The sequence below is a fragment of the Capricornis sumatraensis genome, chromosome 1, assembly GCF_032405125.1.
Source record: "Capricornis sumatraensis isolate serow.1 chromosome 1, serow.2, whole genome shotgun sequence".
Taxonomy (NCBI): domain Eukaryota; kingdom Metazoa; phylum Chordata; class Mammalia; order Artiodactyla; family Bovidae; genus Capricornis; species Capricornis sumatraensis.
The window spans coordinates 34602258-34619280 of record NC_091069.1 but is presented as its reverse complement, the minus strand read 5'-3'; the positions used below and the strand labels follow the sequence as shown (position 1 = coordinate 34619280).

At 42.5% G+C, this 17023-nt stretch overlaps 2 protein-coding genes across 2 annotated transcripts in view; one reads left to right on the top strand and one right to left on the bottom strand.

The window, feature by feature from the left end:
* The first annotated feature begins 225 nt into the window (after positions 1-225).
* Positions 226-12065, top strand: SUPT7L (SPT7 like, STAGA complex subunit gamma). The gene is made up of 6 exons (XM_068980037.1): positions 226-270; positions 1096-1196; positions 2452-3069; positions 7609-7933; positions 8817-9054; positions 11783-12065. The coding sequence occupies exons 3-6, from the start codon at positions 2657-2659 to the stop codon at positions 12043-12045; spliced, it is 1239 nt and encodes a 412-aa protein (XP_068836138.1). The 5' UTR covers positions 226-270; positions 1096-1196; positions 2452-2656; the 3' UTR covers positions 12046-12065.
* A 2578-nt stretch (positions 12066-14643) lies between these two features.
* Positions 14644-17023, bottom strand: part of GPN1 (GPN-loop GTPase 1) — a 28093-nt gene continuing 25713 nt past the window's right edge. The window contains exon 14 of the mRNA XM_068969715.1: positions 14644-16151. Coding sequence (XP_068825816.1) covers positions 16066-16151 — 86 coding nt within the window. The 3' untranslated portion in view covers positions 14644-16065. The remainder of the gene's footprint in view (positions 16152-17023) is intronic.

Genomic DNA, 17023 nt, shown 5'->3' with positions numbered 1-17023 from the left:
GTCGTAATGACTTCCTGCAGCGGAGCCTGATTGAGAAGACACGCTTCCGGCAGCCTTGAACCACTGGTCAACACACCAGCCTTCCGGACCTGATACGACCCTTATCTCAGGCCTCTCGGAGCCCATCAGCCGCCCAGTTCAGTGCCTGCGAAGTGGCAGTCCATAGTGGAGCCTCCTTGCCTCGGTCCAGGTCCACATCTCCCTGTGTGTGGGCTGCCCCAGCATTAGACGACCCCAGGACACTGTGATTGGCGCCCGAGTCCGCTGATGGTGAGGGAGGAGCCCTGATGGGGATGTGGGCATTGCTTGTGCTTGATGCCTGTCCTTCCTGCTCCTTTGGGTCAAGTTAGTGGAGAGGGCGATTTTTGTTGTCACTTGGTTCATTCATGTATTCGTTCCTTCTTTTATTCTTTCTGAAACCAGTTGAGGCAGCATAGTGTAGTTGTTAAGAGTGCAGACCCTGGATGCAGACCATCTCGATCTTCCCTCTCAGCTGTTTCCGACATTAGGCAAGACAGAAGGCCTCAGCTTCCACGTCTGAAAAGTGGGGTAATAATAGTATCTGCCTCTTTTTTTTTTTTTTTTTAAATGACATCTACTTATAGAAAGGTTGGGAGAATTGAATTACCAGTAGAGGCAAAGCCTGGCATGTAGTAGGCACTCAAATCTTAAGACACCAAGATCACAGCTGTGAGAGACAGATGGAAGAATAAAATTGAAACAAGTACTAGTTTAAATACAGGGATAAATGCTGTGATGGAGACATACAAAGTGCTGTGAGACTTAACAAGGGGAGATGTGTTGGGGAGGTGATAGAGGGTGGTGACTTAAATCATACTTAAGGATGAATACAAGTCTGCCAGGGATGTGGCAGGTAGCAAGGCATTGCCTGCAGAGATCACGTCATTAAGCTGTGGAAATGCATGGCATTCGCAACCAGAGAAGTCTGATACGGTTGGAATTAAGATGGTCACTTTCTTCAGGAAGTTCCTCCTTTGTGTTTTCTTACCGAACTTGGTCTGTGTCTCTGGAACAGCACTGACCACACACTTTAATGTTGAAACATTCTTTTCATGTTTTTCTCTCTCACCTCAGGGTAAGGACCTTGAATTAGTCTTTATCTCCTCACATGACACTTGGCATTTGATAAATATTTATTGAATTTGAAGAGACATATGGGCAATGAGTCTGGAAAGGTGAGTTGAAGCTGGATTGTAATTGGTGTTGAATGGTAAATCAAAAAAAATTGACGTTTTTCCAGTAGTCAATGGGAAGTCATTAGGTCTAAGCTTAAAATATTAAATCTAGCCTCACTACAGGCTTCCCTGGTAGCTCAGCTGTGGTAAAGAATCTGCCTGCAGTGCAGGAGACAAGGGTTCAATTCCTGGGTTGGGAAGATCCCCTGGCCAAGGGATAGGGTACTGCAGTATTCTTGAGCTTCCCTAATGGCTCAGTTGGTAAAGAATTTGCCTGCAGTGTGGGAGATCTGGGTTCGATACCTGGATTGGGAAGATCCCGTGGAGGAGGGCATAGCAACCCACTCCAGTATTGTTGCCTGGAAAATCCCAAGGACAGAGGAGCCTGGCAGGCTGCAGTCCATGGGGTCACAAAGAATTGGACATGACTGAGCAATTAAGCACAGCACAGCATCACTGTAGAGAGTAGATTTGATACAAGGAGAGACTAAAGGAAGGGATATTATTTAAGTGATAGCAGATATCTGAGATTCTTCCCTATGAACGTCAGAAGTTGAATGCATAAGACTGTTTAGGATAGTGGTTCATAAAATTTTCCACCAGGATTAGTTAAAGGTTCCCATGCTTGGCACATATGCATGCATGCTACATCACTTCAGTAGTGTCTGACTCTTTGAGACCCTTTGGACTTTGAGCCCCTCTGTTTCTTCTGTCCATGGGATTCTTCAGGCAAGAATACTGGAGTGGGTTGCCATTTCCTTCTCCAGGGGATCTTCCTGACCCAGGAATTGAGCCCATGTCTCCTACTCCTGCATTGGCAGGCAGTTTCTTTACCACTAGTCCACCTGGGAAGCATTCACAGATTAGTAACCACATCAGGAATTCCCTGGCAGTCCAGTGGTTAGGACTTGGCACGAAGATCCCACAGGCTGCACGGCACAGCGAAAAAAAAAAGAAGAAGAACCTTTTCCTATCTTTAACTCTACTCCTTTTTCTCCTGTGGATCCAGGAAAGATGTGTCAAGATACTCTGAGAAATATTCCAGGTCTCATTTAAGTGTCTTGCCTTGCAAATCATTCAGGATTGGTAATAAGTTAGTGGGGTGAGTTGGAAAATATGGACACCGTAGCCTAATATACTCTTGGAGCTATTAGTCTACTAAAGACCCAAACTCTACCTTGTGGTTCAGTCCAGTAGGAATTGTCACAGTGTATGACTGTGATATTAACAGTTATATTTCTCTTAATTTCTTCAGGAAGAACGTCCTTGGTCCAACAGTGTTGCTGACACTGACTTTTTCTAAGTGGTCTTGAACTGCCTAGTTTTTATGTCAATACCTGGCTAGACCTCGTATTCCTCACTACAGAAGCCCTTAACCTGCAGTTGCTAGAGACTTTAAAACGTTGCCTTTAGGATACCATCCACATTTAACTTGGGAGCTCTTCCTTTGTAATTCCAAAATGTTGAGATACTGGGGAGAGATACCAATCTCATCAAGCCAGACGAACAGAAGTTCTTTTGACTTGCTCCCTCGGGAGTTCCGACTGGTAGAAGTCCATGACCCGCCTCTGCACCAACCCTCAGCCAACAAGCCCAAGCCCCCCACTATGCTGGACATCCCCTCAGAGCCCTGCAGCCTCACCATCCACACCATTCAGCTGATCCAGCACAACCGACGTCTGCGTAACCTCATTGCCACAGCGCAGGCCCAGAATCAGCAACAGACAGAAGGTGTAAAGACTGAAGAGAGTGAACCTCTTCCGTCCTGCCCTGGGTCACCTCCTCTTCCTGATGATCTCCTTCCTTTAGATTGTAAGAATCCCAGTGCACCGTTCCAGGTCCGGCACAGTGACCCAGAGAGTGACTTTTATCGGTAAGACAAGGCTTTGCTATATGTTACTTTTCTCTAAAAATCTTCCCAACAACCTTGTTAAGCATGTCACCACTTTTCCAGGAGGAAACTGAAGATAAGAGTAAATGACTGGGCCAAAGTTGCTCAGGTAATTAGTGGAAAGTCTAAGAGTTGAACCATGTTCTTCCAAATCCAGAGTCTGTATTTTTTTATTTTCTGATGCAACAAATATTTATTGAGTACCTAATATATGCCAAGCACTTTACTAGGAGCAAAGTTCTACACTGGTTTGTAAAATAGGCCATGGTCTCATAGTCCTCCAAATCTAGTTTTTCTTGTTAATTAAAAGATATACTGTGGGTTTAGCTCATTGTCCTCAAGATGAGATTTATGGACTTATTCTCTTACCATTAGGAATCCACGAGTTCTATACAAGAATTTTTAAATGGTGTATTTTCAGTTCAAGAAATAATAGTATAACAATGTTCCTGATCCTTGCTGCTCAAAATCTGATCTGAGATCAGCAACATCAACATCACCTGGGAGGTTGTTAGAAATGCAGTGTCAGACTCACCCAGACCTCCTGAGTCAGAATTTTCATTTTAACAAGATCTCCAGAGATTCATACGTAAATTTCAATTTGAGAAGCCCAGGTCCAAATCCTCTGAGTGATTACCTTAAAAGCTAGTGCTACTCCTGGATTTCAGTATGAAAGTTTGCATTTGATGCCAAATAAGTACTTTTGTCTTTTCATTTTGAAATTTGTCAGACCTACAGAAGTGTTTAAATAATAGGATGACAAAAACACAAATACCCTTCACCTGGATTCAACAATTGTTAATATTTTACTACATTTACTTTCTCTCACATATGTATAAGTGTGTATACACACATTTACTCACAAATATACATTTATGTATACATATACACATAGATACACAGTGTTTTTTTTTTTGCCAAATCTATTAGAGTTGTAGATATCACAGTATTTCACCCCTAAATTCTTCACCTTAGCCTAAAAATAAGGAAATTTCCTACATAATCCCAATAACCAGTATCACATCAAAGTAAGTGAACACGAATTAAGTACTATCATCTGTATTCAGATTTTTCCAGCTGTCCCCAAAATATCTTTTATTAGGTATGTTTTTCCCCAGTCTTGGACCTAATAAAGACCATGTATTCCATTTCATTTTTATACCTCTTTAGTGTCTTTTTTTTTTTGAGGTATAGTTGATTTACGGTATTAGTTTCAGATGTTCAGTTCAGTTAAGTCGCTCAGTTTTGTCTGACTTTTTGCGACCCCATGAATTGCAGCACACCAGGCCTCCCTGTCCGTCACCATCTCCCGGAGTTCACTCAAACTCAACGTCCATCGAGTCAGTGATGCCATCCAGCCATCTCATCCTGGGTCGTCCCCTTTTCCTCCTGCCCTCAATCCCTCCCAGCATCAGGGTCTTTTCCAATGAGTCAAGTTTCAGCTTTAGCATCATTCCTTCCAAAGAACACCCAGGGCTGATCTCCTTTAGAATGGACTGGTTGGATCTCCTTGCAGTCCAAGGGACTCTCAAGAGTCTTCTCCAACACCACAGTTCAAAAGCATCAATTCTTCGGCGCTCAGCCTTCTTCACAGTCCAACTCTCGCATCCATACATGACCACTGGAAAAACCATAGCCTTGACTAGACGGACCTTTGTTGGCAAAGTAATGTCTCTGCTTTTGAATATACTATCTAGGTTGGTCATAACTTTTCTTCCAAGGAGTAAGCGTCTTTTAATTTCAAGGCTGCAGTCACCATCTGCAGTGATTTTGGAGGTGTTCAACACTGTAATTCAATATTTGTATAGATTATACTCCTTTTAAAGTTATTATAAAATATTGGCTATATTTCCTGTGCTGTACAATATCCTTGTAGCTTATTTATTTTATACATAGTAGCTTGTACCTCTTAATCTACCCCATCTTGCCCCATCCTTCCCTCTCCTCACTGTTAACCACTAGTGTGTTCTCAATATCTGTGAGTCTACTTCTTTTCTGTTGTGTTCACTAGTTTGTTTTAGATTCTATACATAAATGATATCATACAGTATTTGTCTTTCTTTGCCTCTTTAGTGTCTTTTAAGCTAGAATAACTTCCCCCTTTTATAATACATGATATTAATCTTTTTTAAGAGTTCGGGTCATTTGTCTGTTCCAAATCAGACTGGATTTGCTGATTATTTTCTCAAGATTCAGATTAAATGTTTGGTAAAAATGCTTCATAACTAATTGTGTTGTACATCACTTATTGCATCTGCCTGTTGATGATGATAGTTGCTCCAATTTTAATTGTCCCAAACTAATGAAAAAAGAGAAATGGACTTCTTATGTAAGGTTTGCAGTTGGGCTAGATTAAGGCAAGATGATGTCATGGTGCATTGTCTAATTGGAAGTTTTGAAGACACTGGAATAGTGGAAAAGGGAACGAGAAATGTGTCATTACATGCTTGGCACATACTGGTATCGATGTGCCCGACTTCAGAATACTTACTCTGTAGCAATCAGTGGCACCCCACTCCAGTACTCTTGCCTGAAAAATCACATGGACGGAGGAGCATGGAAGGCTGCAGTCCATGGGGTCGCTAAGGGTCGGACACGACTGAGCGACTTCACTTTCACTTTTCACTTTCATGCATTGGAGAAGGAAATGGCAACCCACTCCAGTGTTCTTGCCTGGAGAATCCCAGGGACGGGGGAGCCTGGTGGGCTGCTGTCTCTGGGGTCGCACGGAGTCAGACACGACTGAAGCGACTTAGCAGCAGCAGCAGCAATCAGTACCATTTATATTTTGAGAGCAGTTGAGCTTTTACAAAATAATACTGTCCCTCATATTAAATTGATGCTATTATTTAGAATTTGTAGTTTTGTGTCAGTTTTCTAATTTTAATTGTTAGGAAGATTCTGTGAGCATCAGAAGGTTCAGTTCAGTTCAGTTCAGTCGCTCAGTTGTGTCCGACTTTTTGCGACCCCATGAATCTCAGCATGCGAGGCCTCCCTGTCCATCACCAACCCCCAGAGTTCACTCAGACTCACGTCCATCGAGTCAGTGATGCCATCCAGCCATCTCATCCTCTGTTGTCCCCTTCTCCTCCTGCCCCTAATCCCTCCCAGCATCAGAGTCTTTTCTAATGAGTCAACTCTTTGCATGAGATGGTTTTATATATATTTAAGAGACTGTAACAAAAATAATTTGCATTAGTTATGGGGCTGCAGGAAGAATTATTTTCCTTTAAAATGGGTCCACATATTAAGTAAAACAGTACTGATTTAGCTCTGTTTATTAGGCACTTCTGAAGTCTTTAGCTTTTGGTCCAGAGAAACTGGCCATGGGAAATGATGATATAAACAGTAAATGAAAAATTACTTGACAGTTGGTTTTCTTATTTTCCAGTTATTAGGTAAATTGCAGTAGTTGCTACTGAGCAGATAATAGCAGCGTGGGTGAACAGCTCCTCAGGCACTCTGTACAGTAAGCACGGGGTGACAAATGAAAAGTGTTCTGGGAAGAGTCATTTTCTGCACCTGATTTTATTTTTATCTATTTACTTCCTTTGTCAGGGGAAAGCAGAAGATAGGAAATTTCAGGAGAACAGGTAAATTATTAGGAGCTTATTAAAAGTTACTTTTAGGAAATCAGACAGCTTTTGAAGTTTTTTTGTTTTGTTTTAGAAAGATAGGATTTTTGCCACAATGATTAGGTGCAAAACAGAGTATTATGAAGAACATAGGATCTAGAGTCAGAAGCTCTATTACTTTATATTACCAAAAACATTGGGCAAATCACCCCCTCTGAACTTCAATTTCTTCACCTGCCAAATAGGAATAATAATATGGACCCCTACCAATTTCACAGCATAAAGTAGGATAAAAATGCTGTGTAAGCAATTGTTGTTCAGTCTCTCAGTCATGTCTGACTCTTTGCGACCCATGCTGCAGCAAGCCATGCTTCTCTGTCCTTCATTATTTTCTGGAGTTTGCTCAAACTTAGGTCCCTTGAGTTGGTAATGCCATCCAACCATCTCATCCTCTGTCGCTTGTAAGCAATATATGTTTTAAACTGCTTTTATAAAATTGAATTGCTTTCCTATTTTACAAATGGTTTGTTGCAGTTAAATTCTAGAGGTTCATATATTGCCCAGCATGTGAGGAACCTATGCTATGCTGAAAATGTGCACCATTGAGCTATGCTCTTAAAATTTATCAGACCCTAAAAGTGATCAAGCAATTGATACAAGAAGATGGTAACTTACTTTTCAGTAGATACCCTTTTATACTGTTTACTATAAACACATATCACCTATGCAAGCTTTATGTAATTGGAACTGCTCAGGGATATGACTGTGGGTTGTTGAGACGTGCCCTGAAATGGCAGCAAGGTAAAACTGGACTATATAACCTGCCTAAAATTCTCCTGGAAAACTGAGCCAGACATTTGATTAGGGTTGTAAACCACCTAGGAAGACAGGACAGGTCACCCCTTTGCAAGAGAACCAATGACACTCATCGTGTCTCCACTTTCAGGGGGAAAGGGGAGCCTGTGACTGAACTCAGCTGGCACTCCTGCCGACAGCTCCTCTACCAGGCAGTGGCCACAATCCTGGCCCACGCGGGCTTTGAGTGTGCTAACGAGAGTGTCCTTGAGACCCTGACTGATGTGGCGCACGAGTACTGCCTGAAGTTCACCAAGCTGCTGCGCTTTGCTGTGGATCGGGAAGCCCGGCTGGGGCAGACTCCCTTCCCCGACGTGATGGAGCAGGTGTTCCATGAAGTGGGCATCGGCAGCGTCCTCTCCCTCCAGAAGTTCTGGCAGCACCGCATCAAGGACTATCACAGTTACATGCTGCAGGTGAGAGGATCCCGAGGAGGGGTGCACAAGGATATGTGATCTGGGGGTGTTTAGTGAGATCCCTAACACTTGCCCCAGGGTGCAGAGCACAGGGCCTGGAATAGAATGAACTTGACTTTCCTCTTGGCCCCGGATGTGACCCACACTGACCTGGCCAGACCCAGGGTTCTTCTTCAGTCAGTGAAATTATAGCATGTGGCTAGCCTGCTCTTATTCAACACATATTTATGGAGTGCCTATTGTGGAATTCAGCAGTTTAATAGGACAAGTTCCTTGAGCTTGCATTCTTGTTGAGAGAGAGACAAAAACAGGTAAACAAACAATGATCAAAATAATTTCAGATGGCGTTAAGTGCTTTAAACCAGGAGCAAACGAGTGAGATGACACTGCTCTCAAAGGTAGAGTGTGATGGGGGAGATGGCGTTTTTGGTTAAAACCAGAACTATCTAATCTCTTCCACCCTTGTGGCCTTAGGCATTTTGTTAACTGTTTTGCTTTCCCCAAATCTGAAATATAAGAAATTCATAACACCCAATCGGCTTTGCTAAGTGATCCAGATGTCCTATAGCGCTCATTAGCCACTTGTTGTGTTTATGTCAAATGTTAGTTTTTATAGCCAAAAATGTCACCTTTCGTCCCAGTTCTGATATAATACATCTAAATATTTTACCTTTATGTACCTTTTAATTAATCACATACACATTCTCTGCCAAACAAATTTTCTTTACATGGCCCTGTCATTTATGAATTTCAAACTCAAATTCCTCCCATTAGCAGTGATGCTTTATTCGTATTCATCTTCTGTTTGCACCAGATGCCACAAGCGGACTATCCAACTTGCTTTTAACGTTCCTTTGGAAAATTGACTCTTGCTTGCCAACAGATTAGTAAGCAGCTCTCTGAAGAGTATGAGAGGATCGTCAATCCTGAGAAGGCCACAGAGGACACGAAGCCTGTCAAGATCAAGGAGGAACCTGTGAGCGACATCACCTTCCCTGTCAGTGAAGAACTGGAGGCCGACCTTGCTTCTGGAGACCAGTCGCTGCCCATGGGAGTTCTCGGCGCTCAGAACGAGCGCTTCCCATCTAACCTGGAGGTCGAGGCTTCACCACAGGCTTCAAGTAAGAGAGAACCTACCCATCTTGATTCTGGGAGATATGCCAGCCTCAGTACTTCTTGCATTTTAGACTCAAAGTCTGGAGATGGAAGAGCAAAAGTAGGGATGGGCAGGGGAATGGAAAGTCTAAGAAGAAATATAGCTTCACTGATCTAGAGATACAAACATTCTCTTCCTAATTAGTGAAGAGAGAACTAGCACAGCTTTACAGACATTCTTTGAAATTATTCCTAGTTAGGATGTAGATGCAATGTTACTCTCTTCAGTTCAGTTCAGCCGCTCAGTCGTATCCTGCTCTTTGCAACCTCACGGACTGCAGCACGCCAGGCTTCCCTGTCAATCCCAACTCTCAGAGCTTACTCAGACTCATGTCCATTGAGTCAGTGAGGCCATCCAATCATCTCATCCTCTGTCATCCCCTTCTCCTCCTGCCATCAATCTTTCCCAGCATCAGGGTCTTTTCCAGTGAGTCTGTTCTTTGCATAATGTGGCCAAAGTATTGGAGTTTCAGCTTCAGCATCAGTCCTTCCAATGAATATACAGGACTAATTTCTTTTAGGATGGACTGGTTGCATCTCCTTGCAGTCCAAGAGACTCTCAAGAGCCTTCTCCAGTACCACAGTTCAAAAGCATCAATTCTTCAGCACTCAGCTTTCTATAAAGAAAGTCCAACTCTCACATCCATACATGACTACTGGAAAAACCATAGCTTTGACTAGACAGACCTTTGTCAGCAAAGTAATGTCTCTGCTTTTTAATATGCTATCTAGGTTGGTCATAACTTTCAAGGAGTAAGCATCTTTTAATTTCACTGCAATCACCATCTGCAGTGATTTTGAAGCCCCCAAAAATAAAGTCTGACAGTTTCCACTGTTTCCCCATCTATTTGCCATGAAGTGATGGGACCAGATGCCATGATCTTAGTTTTCTGAATGTTGAGCTTTAAGCCAACTTTTTCACTCTGTTTCACTTTCATCAAGAGGCTGTTTAGTTCTTCTTCCCTTTCTGCCATAAAGGTGGTGTCATCTGCATATCTGAGGTAATTGATATTTCTCCCAGCCATCTTGATTCCAGTTTGTGCTTCATCCAGTCAGGCATTTCTCATATACTCTCCATGTAAGTTAAATAAGCAGGGTGACAATATACAACCCTGACATTCTCCTTTCCCAATTTGGAAACGGTCTGTTGTTCCATGTCCAGTTATAACTGTTGCTTCCTGACCTGCATACAGATTTCTCAGGAGGCAGGTCAGGTAGTCTGGTATTCCCATCTCTAAGAATTTTCCACAGTTTGTGTGATCCACACAGTCAAAGGCTTTGGTGTAGTCAATAAAGCAGAAGTAGATGTTTTTCTGGAACTCTGTTTTTTCAATGATCCAATGGATGTTGGCAATATGATCTCTGGTTCCTCTGCCTTTTCTAAATCTAGCTTGAACATCTGGAAATTCATGGTTCATGTACTGTTGAAGCCTGGCTTGGAGATTTTTGAGCATTACTTTTAGCATGTAAGATGACTGCAATTGTGCAGCAGTTTGAACATTCTTTGGCATTGCCTTTCTTTGGGATTGGAATGAAAACTGACCTTTTCCAGTGTTGTGGCTACTGCTGAGTTTTCCAAATTTGCTGTTACTCTCTTGACGACAGTTAATTCAGCCGATCCAGCTAGGTGGACAGATGACCTCCTGTTCTCTGTATTCTGGTCTTTCCTGGTGCTTGTGCTGAGTTAATTAAGGCAACTTCCAGATAAGTGGAGTAATGTTAATTGCTCAAGGATGTTTGAATAGTTGGGGTTGCTTGGTCAGAGTAGTACCAACAAGTTGAACCTGAAAGGGATTAAAATAGGGCAACTCAGTGATAGGCAGCTGGCTGCTTCTTCCAGACAGACTCCGTGATTCCCTTCAGAACCAGATGGCTCAATGATCCCTAAGTCAAAAAGACTGCAAATAACTCTAGAGGCTCAGTTCTTTACAATTTATTTATTTATTTATTGGCTGCGCCATGCATCATGTGGGATTTTAGTTCCCTGATCAGGGACCAAACCTGAGCCCCCTGCAGTGGAAGTCTTAACCACTGGACTTCTAGGGAAGTCCCAGTTCTTTAGAAATATAGATTATGTCATCAATGACCTAACGATGCAAACAGCGTCTTTCAGTGTGGCCTAAACAGAATTAGACCACATTTTCAAAGTACTGGGCAGAGAGCCTTTCACCATGGGAGATGTAATAACCACAGAACAGCATTGCTAGAAGACACAGAGGCAGGAGAGCCAGAAAGAAATTCTTGCAGACATAGGGGTCATGTCTCTTTTCAGCAGTCTGGGAACTGCTACCACCATTTTGTAGTGATCACTAACTTTCCATAATGTGAGAGAGAACCAGGGAGCCAAACACAAGGCAGAAAAACAAGACAGCCCTGTAACACTTGCCCAAGAACCCATGGTTGTACCTACCTTTGAACCATGAATATTTCCACCTGCATAGCTTTAGTTTCCCTGGTTTAGAGGAAATGGAGATGGTTGAGGTGAGGTAAAGGAAGGGGAGGAAGTGGAAAAGAAGATATTTTGAGTTGGTAATTTTTTGAGCAGAGAATAACAACCATATTCTCTAGGCAAGTAGAGAATCAGAATGAAAACTGAGGTCAAAGGCCATCAGCCAGCCCTGGGTGGTGTATGCCACCTGCTTTGTTCTAGCCTTTCTTGCTGCTAGTTAGTTCTGTGTTCTTTTCCATTCCCAGGTGCAGAGGTAAATGCTTCCCCTCTTTGGAACTTGGCCCACGTGAAAATGGAGCCGCAAGAGAGTGAAGAAGGCAACGTTTCTGGGCACGGCGTGCTGGGCAGTGATGTGTTCGAGGAGCCGATGTCAGGCATGAGTGAAGCTGGGATCCCCCAAAGCCCTGATGACTCAGACAGCAGCTACGGCTCCCACTCCACTGACAGCCTCATGGGCTCCTCCCCTGTTTTCAACCAGCGCTGCAAGAAGAGGATGAGGAAAATATAAAAGGCAAAGAGGGAGACCTCTCCAGACCTAGAAGACCCAACAGAAACTGATGGATTCTAATTTGTGTCCACAAATAATGATTGAACTCTTAAACACAACGGGTTTTCTTGATATCAGTGGAGCGGGATTTAACCAAATAAGTCTACTTTTACCTTTTGCATCCAGTTTTTGTTTTCCACAACCAAGCCACGTTTCACAGATATCACACTGGGATGGTGATCCAGAGACCAAAACAGTGTCCCTGACTTGTCTTCACCATGTGACAAATGACTTAGCTTCTCTCAACCTGTTTCTCTTATACAGCCGAGAAGAATCACACTGGGTTTGGCCTGCACTGCAGGGATATTATGAAGATGAAGATGTTATTAACAAGCTTCACAGCTGTGCTTGAACAGACTCACATATATGCTGATATCAGATGTCAATCTTTTTCTTTTAACTTGCTTCATTTTTGGTTCAAGTCATTGGGAATCCAATGGAAATAGCTAAACATTGCACAGCTTATCTATCAGTAGTCCTTTTTTCCAACTGTTTCTGCTGCCACAGAATCTCCTGTGAAATCACAGCAGTCTGTGAACAGCCTTTTTGCTTATCCATATAGCCCTCTCCTATTTCAACCATATATTTTTCTTCTTCCTTCTCTAGACTTAGTCCATGTATTCCAATCCTCTTTATTTCCAGTCAGATTTTTTTTTTAACATTGGGTTGGCCAAAAAAGTTCATTCAGGCTTTTCCATATGCTACCAGTTCAGTTCAGTTCAGTCGCTCAGTTGTGTCCGACTCTTTGCGACCCCATGAATCGCAGCACGCCAGGCCTCCCTGTCCATCACCAACTCCCGGAGTTCACTCAGACTCACGTCCATCGAGTCAGTGATGCCATCCAGCCATCTCATCCTCGGTCGTCCCCTTCACCTCCTGCCCCCAGTCCCTCCCAGCATCAGGGTCTTTTCCAATGAGTCAACTCTTCACATGAGGTGGCCAAAGTACTGGAGTTTCAGCTTTAGCATCATTCCTTCCAAAGAAATCCCAGGGCTGATCTCCTTCCAGTCCAACGGACTCTCGAGTCTTCTCCAACACCACAGTTCAAAGGCATCAATTCTTCAGCGCTCAGCCTTCTTCACAGTCCAACTCTCACATCCATACATGACCACTGGAAAAACCATAGCCTTGACTAGACAGACCTTAGTTGGCAAAGTAATGTCTCTGCTTTTGAATATGCTGTCTAGGTTGGTCATAACTTTTCTTCCAAGGAGTAAGTGTCTTTTAATTTCATGGCTGCAATCACCATCTGCAGTGATTTTGGAGCCCAAGAAAATACAGTATGATGCTGTTTTTACTGTTTCCCTGTCTATTTCCCATGAAGTGATGGGACCGGATGCCATGATCTTCGTTTTCTGAATGTTGAGCTTTAAGCCAACTTTTGGGCAACCCAGTATTTTCAGCATGCACATTTTTCAGTTGCTCTTTCCATTTTCTCCTTTTTGAATGATGAAACTAACTGATGGCTCATCAGTCTGCCTGCAATGCAGGAGACCTGGGTTCAATCCCTGGGTCAGGAAGATCCCCTGGAGAAGGGAAGGGCAACCTGCACCAATATTCTTGCCTGGAAAATCCCATGGACAGAGGAGACTGGTGGGCTATAGTCCATGGGGTCACAAAAAGTTGGGACACGACTGAGCGACTTCCACTTTGTGAATGAAGCAAACAGGACCTGTCCATAGACAGACTTGTGCCTGTTTCATTTGTTTAATCTGCTTGACCATCAGAGGACAGTGATCCATTCCTTTACCAGAATTCTACATCTGCACATTGTGCTTCTACTGGATGGGCAGCCTCTAAAAGGCTAACAGTAGGCACCTTTCTGCTTTACATCATGTCCTGAACAGCTTGACTGCTGTTACTCATCCATTGCAGTATCTGCCTTACTTGGCATCTGATAGTGTCAATCATTATTTATTAAATACTTGATGTAGCACTGGAATAATCAGGAGTAATTAGCAAATGTGTGCAAGTACTGCTGATTTGGTTTGGGGGTGCAGAATACAAGTCTTGTGAAATTTAGAGTACTCTTTTAGTAGACTAGAAATCAAGGCCCATATTACTGAGTGCCTTAAATGTCTCAGGTATTGGGAATATGAATGCAACAGCAACAAAATAAGGTTATGATTTAAACTGTTGCCAAAGCATTTATAAGTTTGCTAATTGGACATCCTTGGCACATTTAAACCTTTCCTGTTCCAGGTTTAGCTTCATTTCCCCTTATTTGCTTCCTTTGTGGCTCAGCTGGTAAAGAATCTGCGTGCAATGCAGGAGACTTGGGTTCGATCCCTGGGTTGGGAGGATCCCCTGGAGAAGGGAAAGGCTACCCACTCGAGTATTCTGGCCTGGAGAATTCCATGGACTGTAGTCCATTGGGTTGCAAAGAGTTGCATACAACCGAGCAACTTTCACTTCACTTCACTTCCCCTTATTTACTGATGAAAGTACACATCTGGTGGTCAGTTTCCAGAAAGTAGCCATTTAGTATTTAATTAGTTCACTCAGCAAACATTTATTGAGTACCCGTTATATACTGGGTCCTTTGCAAGGGATATGCAGATGAGTAAGACCATCTCTGCTGTTATGGAGCTTATAGCATAGGCCAGATGATTTCCTCTTTAATGAAAAAGTATTCAAAGGCACTAGGGAAAAAAAAAAAGGTATGCACAGGTTTGCTGTCCAAGTGGTTCCCTCTTAAAGAACAAGTTTTTAGACTAGTGGTTCCCATTAGTTATACAGTATTGAAAGTAATACTTTATGTAAAACAAAATATTTTTATTTTTAGAAGATTTAAATTGAAGAATAGGCAGTAGATGGCCAAGGTTCAGGTACTCTGATAAAGAAGGTCACAGGAGCATTGATACCTGAGATTCACCTAGGCTGTTTGAGTTAGAGCACTGTTCTGAATTTAGCATGCATCAGAATCCCCTGGAGGCCATTTTAAAACAGACTGCTAGGCCCCACGCCCCACCCCCAGTTTCTGATTTTGGTCTTGAATGTCCCATTTCTGGTAACTTCCCAGATGATGCTGATGCTTCTGTTCCAGAGACCACACTTTGCGAACCACTGAACTGAAATACAGGTTAGGCAGGAATAAAATTTCTTAAGAGAATATTATGTTTTAAGATACTGTGAAGAATGTGGAGGTGAAGCAAACCCTTACCAGGGCTATTATGCATGGAATGTGCACCTGACCCAAACCCATGTCCTTTGAGTAAATCACTAAGGAAAGACACACTGCATTAAAGTACAGTACAAACAGGGCCTGGCTTCATACCTCGTTATTAGGTGTGGTGTGTACACAGAACTTTAGTAAACATCATGTGGCTTTAAATCTCTTCTGAACGGAAGTGACTATTTGTGATGATTTTCTTACTTGAAATGATGACAAGCAGGCTTACAACAGAGTGAAAATTAAAAACTCTTTATCTAAGCCACCATCTAAAGTAAAATTCTTACTAACTATGTGTTGCCCACTTTCTTCAGTGAACCTGATGTTCTCTAATGAGCTCCCCAGTGGGAGGCACATTTCATACCAACACTGACTGGTTGCCAAGGAGACTCCACTGTCATTCTGGACAAGCTCCTGTTTCCTCTCGCCCTTTCTGATAAAAAGGAAGGGAACTCATGGTGCAAGTTCAAAGGCAAATGCTTGGGAAGTAGAGGCTGGAGATCCAGCCTACTGAGTTCTCTGTTTCATCCATCAGTAGCAAAAGTAGGTGAGTTCAAATGATACAACTTGTGGCTCAAAGGGATATCAGTGTCCAAAAACAGAATATGCTTCCTTGCATAAATCCGAGGGGAAGGCCAATGGGAATTAGCAGGTCCAAATAATCTATTCCTGTCTTCATCAGAGTCAGGAAGTTTCACTAGTAAGACAAACTGCTATACTGAACAAATCCATCCTTTATAGACTGTAGCCCCCAGTCAGAGATAAAGATAGTCCTTCACACAGAGTTCCAAAATTTTGAACTTTAGAAACTATTTGTTGTTTTTCTTCCAGTACTGTGCCATTGATTCTTGCATAAAATTCTGGAATGCTGGTTCTTCGCGGCTTTCCTCTGTAACTATAAGGAAAAAAGAAGGTGAGTTATTTTCAAACTCTCCCCATTAGACCAGTGGATTAGAGCCACTGTCTCCTATCCATCAGAAACAGTACATGTAACTTTGAACAACATGGGCTTGAACTGGGTGAGTCCCCTTACACATGAACTTTTTTCAGTAGAAAATAACAACATACAGTATTACATAAACCATGGTTGATGAAATCCACAAATGCAGAACCACAGAGTCAGAGGGCCAACTATAAGTTAGTTATATGAGGACTGTTAAAACTGTACCAAGGATAATAGGTACCCCAGCCCCTGAGTTGGTCAAGAGTCAACTGTACTCTTTCTAAGACACTCCATGTTCACTTCTCCCAATAAGGAAGTATTTCCTAGAAGCAGGTTCTATTTATCATGTTGCCCAAAATGTACAATTTGACCAACAGGTGGGGAGATGCTTCCCTCATAAAGTAACTAAAATGAGGTCCCACTCCTACGTATTTTTAACTGAGAGAAATGAAAACCTGTGTCCACACAAAAACCTATTAACCAATCTTCATAGCAGTTTATTTACCACAGCTTAAACCTGGCAACAACCCAAATGTCAATTGGCTTGTGAATGGATAAACAAAGGCACATTCACATAATGGAATATTACTAAGCAATTAACCATATTATTCATACATGCAATAACATGGAAGGATCACAAAAGCATTATACTAAGTGAAAAAAGTCAAGTTAAATACGATGATTCCACTTACATGACATTCTGGAAAAGGCAGAATTATAGGCACAAAAATCAGATAAGTGGTTGCCAGGAACTGGTGTGGGGGAAGGGACTAAATAAAAATGGGCATGAGCGAACTTTTAGGATGATGGAAGTGTTCTGTTTC